This window comes from Apis laboriosa, unplaced genomic scaffold, assembly GCF_014066325.1.
Source record: "Apis laboriosa isolate Shangri-la unplaced genomic scaffold, ASM1406632v1 scaffold104_cov149, whole genome shotgun sequence".
Classification (NCBI taxonomy): Eukaryota; Metazoa; Arthropoda; class Insecta; order Hymenoptera; family Apidae; genus Apis; species Apis laboriosa.
In genome coordinates, this window is record NW_025220694.1 from 2,192,309 (window position 1) to 2,202,718 (window position 10,410).

The following is a 10,410-nucleotide window of genomic DNA, read 5'->3' on the forward strand; positions in this document are numbered from 1 at the left end:
AAGAAGTTATCATTCATCAATTATATTCACAAAGTTTCACCAAAATCGAAAACAATCAAAAATGCTAAAGTTTACAATTTTTCACGACTTTCGGCTTATAATTATTTAATTATTTATATAATATTCGGCTTATAATATTGTAATATGAAAATTTTCATATCTTTCGATCTATAGCTTCAATTTCGATGAAATTTTGTGTACATATATGATTTTCAATAAAAAATATGTTTTAAAATTTCATTACATTTACATTACATTATTTTTACTCAAATAAAAAAATTGAAAATCAAAATTTTTACTTTTTTTTCAAAATTCCGACCAATAATTAATTTAAAAATAATTAAAAAAATTTTTTTTAAACATTATAAGAATTAATTAAATATTATTTTTTTTTAATATACTAAAAAGATTTAAATCATTTATTCCAATTTTAAAAAAAATAATTCCATTTTAAATGATATATGAATACTTATATTTTATTTATAATACAAATACTTACAATTTATTCAATTAAATTTTTTGCTCTTTTTCATCTTTTAAATTTATTAATATCTATAAATAATTGTATAAAAATGATATAAAATATGATAAATTATGAAAAATATGATAATGTATATTATTATAACATGTAATGTATATTATTATTATTATTATTATTAAATATATTCAAAATAATTTTATTATACTTACCTATACTTATGAAAGCATACAAATACGTGTTTGAAATGCAAATTTATTAATTTAGAAAGTTTAAAATAAAATTAATGTAATATTTAGAAAGTGTTAAATTATTCTAGCATTATAAAATTAAAATATTTATAAATTCATATAAATTTCTGTTTTTTATATGACATGTAAAATTAAAAATTAAGAAATATCGATTAAATGATGTATTACTATAAAATTGTTTTAGCTACATTTATAATAAGTATAAAGTATTATTAAGGAAATATGTATTAGCGGATACTATATATTTTAATTATTATTTTAAAATGATTGAACACAAAGTTACTAATTTAGCCATATGTAACATTAATTAGGAAATACTAACATTTATTATCTTCATATTTTAAGCATTTCTTTGATATCAATAATTCTGGTTCGAATTTCTGGTTCATTATCCTTTGTTAATTCCGGTAAAGTTTCTTGTATTATTAAAATCATTTTATCAAATTTTTCATTATTTTTAGCATAACGTAATTTTCTACCAAGAGATAAAGCTATATTTAAAGCTTCTTTTCTTATTCTGGTATAAGAAATACCTATAAAGAATATAGAAGAAATTCATTAATTTTACAATTTTATAAAATATATACTTTTAATTATATTTAAATATACAATATGCTTACCCATACTATATTTTAATATTTTATTAAATGTATCACAAATTAAATCTAACATTGTTTTGTCTTCGATTGACAAATCCGAAATATTTATTTTTAGTAAGGCAAGTTTATCCACAAATAAATTAAGTGATGATAGCATTGATATTTGTATAGTTGTGGATTGAACAGGAAGCATTTTATCATAATGAGTTATAAATTCTACGCAATATTTGTCTAACAAGAGATTAAATAATAAAAATAAATAAGTTTGATATTTAATTTGATATTAATTTTTACGCATCAATAATTTACCTTGAGTTTCTTTATATAGTGGCCAAGCTTTTCCAAGTATTTCATAAACAGTTTCATATAATTTTATAACATCATTTCTTTTTATTTTCTCCTCAGAAACTAAAGATTCATCTGCATCTTTTCTTGCCAGCTAAATTGTACAATATTCATATATCAAAATGTATGATTTATCATTTTATTTTTATTATTAATACATACCATTGTCCAAATTTCTTGAACGATTTCATATACTTCTTTAAATTTATCAATATTTAATTCGTGTAAAATCGTACCAAATGCACATAAAGCGTGTCGACGATATTCTAAAGCCTCTTTTTTACTTTCCCTATATAATATTTGTACTATATCCATAGACATTTCAGAATTTTCTTTAAGAGCTGTTCTATAATTATAATATCAATTTTTAAAAGTGAATAATAAATATTGTTTTTAAAAAATATATATAAAATTTATAATATTTTTACATACTTGCTATTACATGTTAATGTAGCAAGAGCATTTAATAATCGATCTTTTCCATCCCAAGTTCTACCACGTAAACCATCCATTAATACCTTTAATAAAATATCTCTTATAGTTGCATCAATATTGCTACCTAATTTTTCGGCTAATGTATGAATCGCATTAGCCGCTTGAGCTTTCGTATTCCATGATGATGATTCTAATGATGTGCGTAAAATATTTGTTATTGATTCTATGTTTTGTCTAATTCCGGTTTCTGTTCCTGGAGTTATTTCATTCCACAATTCGGTCCATAAGTCGATAAGATTTTCATTTTCTATGAAAATAATGCAGATGAATATTATATTTACAAATTTAACTTCAAAATACGAACCTTGTGCTTTTTGTTCATGCATTGCAAAAAAAGTAAGAGGTATAACAATATTCGAAAAATTTCTTAATATTTCCTGATTATAATTATTTATAGCTTGTAATGTTTGACCAATTGCTAATTTAGTTGAATCATCTGAAATTAAGAATCAAATAAAATTTTATTCTTCTTTTTTTTTTAAGTTATAAATACAATCTTTAAAAAAAATTATTATGTGCACCTCGTTCCATATACCATGTATTAAGCATTTTAAATAATTTTTCAAGACTTGATTCTTTTGCTGATCCCACTATATGTCCAATAGCAATTGCGTTATTTTTCCTAACGACAGAATTACGATCCAATAATCCATTCATTAGCGCATTTAAAAGTTTACCTACATAAATATTAAATTATAATAATTTGTAGAAATATTTTTTTAAGATAATTATAATATTAATATTTTTTACTAACCACTATAAGATTGTAATTCTTGTTTAAAATGAGTACTTAAAAGAATAATAAAATGCAAACATGTAATTTTTGTTCCAAAACCGATGCTAGATTTCATTAATTCTATTATCTTTGGCATTAATTCTTTTAAAATCTCTGCATCAATATATTGTATGCACTACATTAAAGGGAAATATAATAATTAATAAAATTCTTTTTTAAAGTTATATCTATTTATATTAAATAACTCACTTTTGTCATTGTTTCAGTAGCATAATGTTCTTTAGCAGCGCTAGCTCTAATGTTATCAATAGCATCTCGCGCCTCCGACATTGTTCCACATACGTTACTCAAATATGATAAATTTGGATTTTCTGATTCACCAATTGTACTTAAAAGAGCAGGAATTAATATAACTAAAGACGGTTTAAGCAAAACACCTGCTCTCGAAACTAATTGAGATATAGTTTGTAAAGATACTATTCTTACGCTGCTTACAACGTTAACAACTCCAATATCTAATAACACAGGTAAAATTGCTTGTAGAACTTCTTCTCCTTCTTTGCCATAAGAAGAATCACAGTATCGAACGCAAACCTGTATTTTATTGAAAAATATAATTATTAAAATTTAATGTAATAGATAAATATTTTCAATATAAAACTTACTTTACTTAATGCTTTAGTTGTATTTGTGGCTGCTAATCTAGTGCCTTCGTGAATATCATCCATTACTCGAAACAATGTCTTCAATAATTCTGGAGCACATTTCGCCAAATTTAAACGAACGTTTACTCTTAATAAATCTGCAAGTGCATTGCAACAACTGATTCGCACTCGCCATTCATAATTTGTTAAATTATCAGCTATATCACTTAAAATTTCTTTATGATATTGTTCAATCTATTAAAATATGAAATATAATTTTAAAAAAAAAATCAAAAATGCATTTTAACTTACATATTACTTACAGCTTTGCTTGTTGATGGAACAATTGCTCGCCAAATACTAGACATACTGTGCTGAATCTTGGGAGTGGGATCAAATTGATATCTGTATAAACGTGGAATTATGTTGGGTAAATATTTATTTAACTCTTCATTTGCTATTTCAGCAATTGCTGCAAATCCAAATGCAGCACCTTTTTTAGATGTCCATACTGCATTATGATTCGCTAAATGCATGAAATAATATACCAAATCGGGTTTTTGTAATTCTGTAGCTAAAGAACAAATTTCTCTATATGTAGATAAATTACCACTGTAAATAAAATATTATTTGTAAAATTAATATTGTAAAATATTGTAAAAAAATATTGTAAAATATTGTAAATACATAATAATATCTAAATTTTTAATTGTCATTTTACCTTGTTGGAGATTTTCCTAATTGACCTTCTTCAAATAATTTTGTATCAAGAGTAACTTGTTGTACAGTTTTACGTCCCTGTGTAAATTGATCTAATATATTAGAAACAAAAAATTCCTTTTGTTCTTTATTACTATTAATATGTATCAAACTAAGACCTTTTGCTGCCATATCTTGTACTATATCTATAATAATATATTTTTTTAATAAAAATCTAAATTTTTTTTATAAATAGCAAATATATATAACTTACCACTATCATCTGAAAGAAAATCCATAAATGCATAATGTAATGACGAAAATTTTTCTTTAATACACTCTCTTTGGATATTATATTTTAGAAGTGCTAATAACCATACACAGACAGCCTTTATAAAAAATATTTGTAATAAAAAAATGAAATAACTATAATTTTAGAGAACTATATTTTTATTATAAATACCTGTCTCAAATTAGGATGTGGATCTTTATATATATGAAGTAATTCATCTAATGTATGTATTAATAACTCAGTACTAGTATCGCTGTAAGGTACTGTATGTTCACTTGGTAATATCGTCCAAGCATCTCGTTTTTCTGGAGAAGCTTCAGCTTGAACACAACAAACCAATGTCTCTCCCATAATCAAATGGATTTCAATATCTTTTGTCTAACAGATAAAAACAAATATAAAATATTTTTAAAATTTGTAATTATAATTATTATATATTTACCTCTTTAACAGTTGTAATTATTTTGTTCACTATATATGATGTATGAGGAAAATTTTCCCCTACACATAAATAACCTAATGAAAGTGCAGCTTTCTCTTTAATCTAGAAATATAATGAAATTAGTTTTATTTTATAAATTCAATAAATCAATTAATTATAAAAATATGTATATCAACCTTAGTGTTTAATTTTACATTATTTAATACTGAAAATAATATTTCAACAATTTCTTTTTTATTTGGTTCTTCTTTGCCCTCATTGGATAATGGTAATTCACATGTTTTACCCAAAATACCAATACTTTGAATTGCAGCATCCAATAACAAAATTGTATTATTATGAAGAAAATTGCCTATAATAATATTTTTAAAAAAAATTAGAAAATGGACTAATATTAATTTATTACATCTAAATATATACATACATATCATTCTTACGACATTAACATAAAGATTCCAATTAAAACAATCATTATTTATGTTATTTTGTTTAAAAACTAATCTTCTTTCCATCATATATGTTAAAGTTAATAATGAACCATGTTGAGCTTCTAAATTATTTTTATCTATGATACCCATAATCTCAGAAATTTGAGCTTCAAACTCATTATTGGAAAGCTGAGCAGTTATTATACCATAAATTTTAGCAGCTAATTGTCTTATATCTGGTTTAGTAGATATAAGTAAATTACGAAGCCATGATAGATTATTTTCATAAATTCTTGTTACAAACTGTGGGATAGAACCAATCATTTCCAATAAAGCTTGCAATGAAGTTTGATCTGTATTATATAATTATAATTTATTATAATTATTAATTCATTATTCATGTTTATCAAAAATATTGCATGCATTTTACCTGCAGAAGCATGACTAAAAATTAAAATTATATCAAGATAATGATGTAATATTTCTATTTTGTCTTCATACATATTTTTTAAATAACGTGTAATTAGTGGTGTACTTTCACAAGGATGTTGTAATAATTCATTATATTTAGTAACATGAGCATTTCTTGCTAAACAAATTCGAAGATAAGTAATTATCTGTAAGAAAAAAGTTATTTTATTAATTATTAATTATTAAAAATATATGTAATTTCTGATAAAAATAAATTATTTTTTTATTAAATTGATTACCTCTGTAAATACAGTGATATTATAAGGAAGTATTTTATTTTCTATATTCATTTTTTCATTACCAATTGACATTCTTGCTTGCATTTTTGAATAAATATAAGTAACAAGTTTTTTAAAATCTGGTAATGAGATATGGTTACAATTTTGTTTATCACATTCATTTTTATGCATAGTACCATATAAAACTTTCATAGCTTCCGTTCTTATTTCATGTTTATCATCTCCAGATGCTAATAATAAAAGATAACGAGAAGGTACATCATCAGAGGGAAATACAGTAGCTGCATAATGCATAGCTACAAATCTGTTTTCAAAAAATATGATTAATTTAAACGATATTTTTCTTAAATATATAAATGTATTAAATAAATAAAAAATATATATAAGTAATATATTATAATCATGTGTATATAATTCATTTACTAATATATACCAATATATATATACTAATAATAACTAATATATACATGCCTAACATTAGATTCCGATGACTCAATATAAGTAGATAATAATCCATTCATGAGAGATATATTGGCTTCATCATCTTTATTAAGAATGAATGCAGATGTTATTGAAATCAATGTATCTCTTACTGTTCTTCGTAAATCTCCTTCCGTCTTAAAGTTAAATTAAAAAAAAATATATAAATATTTTAATAAACATGTATATAAATTTGATATTTTTTTTTTCTATTATTAATTCTACATACCGATACAAGTGTATCGAATAAATGACACAATAAATTTGAATTTTTATCTATCACTGATGGAATTCTTTGTCCTAATTGTCCAATAACAGTATATGCCATCATTTTATGAATATCTTCACCTTCAAAAATTAATTTTATCATGCCATTTAAAATAATTCCTGCTATGCGAGATAATGGTGCAAGGCTACATCTTAAAATATTAAAAAATATCAATATATATGTATCAATGATTATTTAAAATTTAAACTCACTAAAATAATTTATATTATATCATACTTACTGTTGCACAATATTTGATGTAAATTGCAATGCCATTGATTTTAACTTTGCATTTGTAGTTTTTCCGTCTCCTTCTTGTAGAGAATGAAAAACTACCTATAAATTAATTATAATTAACAAATTAATATAAACTATAAACTATAAGATAATGAAATATACCTGAATACATGGTGGTATAATAAAACCAGCTTTAGTAACGCGGCAAAGATAATGCAATAATTTTAAACGAATTCGTATGCCTGCAGGTAATCGTTTCATTTCTGGCTTAATTTCCTTCTGAATACCCAAAGTATCAGTACCCAAGAATAATGAATACAATGGTGCTGCTAATTGCATTGAAGACCAATCTAATATGCTAGGTATTCATAAAATATAATTTTATATATTCTAATAAAATATTTATAAAGATTAAAAAAAAATTCTTTGGTACATACTTAACAATTTTTTTCAATTCTAAATCAGCTAGATTAGCAACACTGAATCTGGTATCTGCAGCTGCTACTATCAAATGTATAAGAATATCTGAATCAGGGAAAAAACCTCCAGCTAGAAATTTTACAATTCCTAATTTTGTTTGTTCAAGTTGTTCCGCTGTTGGTGGATTTTCACCAATGACTCGTTTAAATGCATATTCACTCAAACCTGGTGGTACACGAAAACATGACCAGTCAATAGCTTGATCTGATTGTTGATTTTGCATTTGTCCTACAGATCTAGAATAATTTTGTACAACAAATTATTATAAATAATTCTTAAAAAATTTTCTTATAACATTGGAATATCAAAATATAAATACAATAATCTTACCCATAAGGTAATAATAAAACATCAAGCATAAAATTGAGTAATTGTTTTGAGACATAAGGTTTGTCATGTAGACCAAGAAAGAATGCTCGCTTGTCTGAATCCACAGGAATATTAACATGACCCAATGCAGGCATAATTATGAATAATAAACTGAAATATTTTGTATATTTATTTAGATTTATATTTTATTAATTTACATTATAAAAAATATTTACAAACCTATCTTGATGAGATAACGGTTTTCCTTCAATAGCATTTAATATACTTGGAATTAATTCTGCTTGTTTTTGCATTTCCATTCTAGGATATCCTAGTTTTATGTATATAATTGTAAAATTCTGTGAAAAAAAATTTTTGATCTATCAAAAATATTTTAAATTATTTTTTTAAATTAAAATTAACTATTACATACAATTACAAATGAGCTGGCAGCTGGATCTTGATATTGTAATAAAAGTGTTTCAACTGGCAATTGTACTTGAGGTCTACTTTTTATTCTTTTATTTATATGAATTAATAGTTCCATTACTTTCTTTCTAACACCTTCTTGTGCACTAGAAAGCTTTAATAAAACTGGAGGCAAAAATTTGCAAACTGATGCTTGCAATTGTTCATCAGTATCTGCAGATCCCAAACGGAAAAATACTCGCTCGAGCAAAACTTTCATGGAACAATAAATTATATATACAATAATTTATATGATTAATTCATGTTATATATTATATATTATAATATATATATATAATAAATAATTTAAATAAATAATTATATTAACTTTTATAATATTAATAATCATTAATTATCAATAATTAATAATCAATAATAATCATTCATTATATATTTAAGAAATTATATTAATTTAATAATATTATCTTAAAATAAATTTAAAAAGATATTATCAATAAATATGTTTTATAAATTTAATAATAAAATCAATAAAATTTTTAATAATAAAAAATAAGATGCAATATTTAAAATTTTAAAATAACATAAAGAAATATTATACACTATACTATTATAATAAATGATAAGAGGAAAATAATTATATGAGTTATTTAATAAAATTTATTTATTTAACAAATGAAAATATACAAATAAAATAAAATAAAAATATACAGAGAAGTAAATAAAGATTTTCTCTTAATATAAATTTAGATAAAAATTATAAAAACAAAAAAAATGATATAATTGAAGTTGTTTTTTACAAAACAGCATGATAATTAACTTTTTTTTTAAAACTTAAACAATAGCTTTAGAATATTATTATGTTAGAAATGATATTTTTATAACATAAGAAGTGATATAATCAATAATATAATTGATGTCATCATCAAAATAAATTGCTTTTATACAAATCAAATTGATATTTTTTTCGAAATCACTTACTCAGCTCATCCGTAGGGGCTGCCATCTTGGATTAATGAGCGAAAGAGAAAGCGAATGACAGTTAGTCTATGACAAGACAATATCAAAGACAAAGTACAAAATGAATCTATCACTGACATCTAATTTTTATTTTTAATCATAAACAAGATACAGAAAAGATTTAATATCTTATAGAATTTTGTTATATATTTTGTAATACTGATCGATAAATTTAATTAAAATATTAAAAATTTTGTTAATATAAAAGTTATATATATAATTATCTAAGTATCTATATATAGCTTTTTCTTGTATCTAAAGTAAACTTATATTATATATATATATATAATAATAATATAATATATTATACTATACTATACTATATTCTATTATATTATAAGTATTATATATTAAATATATGATATATAGTATATACATATATACGAGTTTCTGTCCATCACGATTATAATTTCCTAACAAAGTTATATTAAAAATAATAGAGAAAACAAACTAATTTTGAATAAGAGATATAGAATAGAAAATTATGACATGATGACGAGTCATCACTATTATCATGACATTTGTGATTTCAAATATTTTGACATTTTGTAACAAAAATTGTAAGCAAATGCTAAATTAATGAAATGCAGAAAAATTAAAATGATCATAAATATATATAATATTTATTTATACAAAATAATTTTTATTTATTTTTTTAAATATTTCATTATCATATATATATGTATATATATATATTATATATTATATGTATATATATATATATTAAAACACAATAAAATTTTAATTTATTTATTTCATATTTGTATAAAAATATCAATCAGTTAATTGAAAAAGCAATATACTTATTTGTCAACTTCATTTTTCAACATATTCAGATATTCTCTATTGGATATAAATGAAGCATTTTTCAACATATTATTCTAAAATTTGAAATTAAATTAAATGTTGAGTCAAATTTTACATTTTTTATTTAAAATTGCCATTGTGTTACAATACAATATTATTTTTTGATATGTTTTTAATTATTTCTCATGAATTTTGTTTTAAAATATCTTTTAATTATTTCTCATGAATTTTGTTTTAGAATATCTTTGTATTGATCAATTATAT

At 22.2% G+C, this 10,410-nt stretch overlaps 1 protein-coding gene across 1 annotated transcript; it reads right to left on the reverse strand.

Annotated features, from left to right (window-relative positions):
* Positions 1-954: 954 nt before the first annotated feature.
* On the reverse strand, positions 955-9,501 carry LOC122720484 (proteasome adapter and scaffold protein ECM29). Its single transcript, XM_043947646.1, has 28 exons — positions 9,301-9,501; positions 8,327-8,574; positions 8,134-8,252; positions 7,915-8,064; positions 7,542-7,820; positions 7,267-7,462; positions 7,109-7,203; positions 6,829-7,018; positions 6,591-6,736; positions 6,120-6,423; positions 5,840-6,026; positions 5,406-5,762; positions 5,158-5,333; positions 4,982-5,083; positions 4,711-4,917; positions 4,522-4,636; positions 4,270-4,453; positions 3,872-4,160; positions 3,570-3,803; positions 3,154-3,498; positions 2,923-3,079; positions 2,690-2,845; positions 2,473-2,604; positions 2,106-2,415; positions 1,836-2,019; positions 1,638-1,767; positions 1,350-1,559; positions 955-1,262 (listed from the first exon to the last, which is right to left on the reverse strand). The coding sequence occupies exons 1-28, from the start codon at positions 9,323-9,325 to the stop codon at positions 1,063-1,065; spliced, it is 5,427 nt and encodes a 1,808-aa protein (XP_043803581.1). The 5' UTR covers positions 9,326-9,501; the 3' UTR covers positions 955-1,062.
* Between the last annotated feature and the right edge of the window lie 909 nt (positions 9,502-10,410).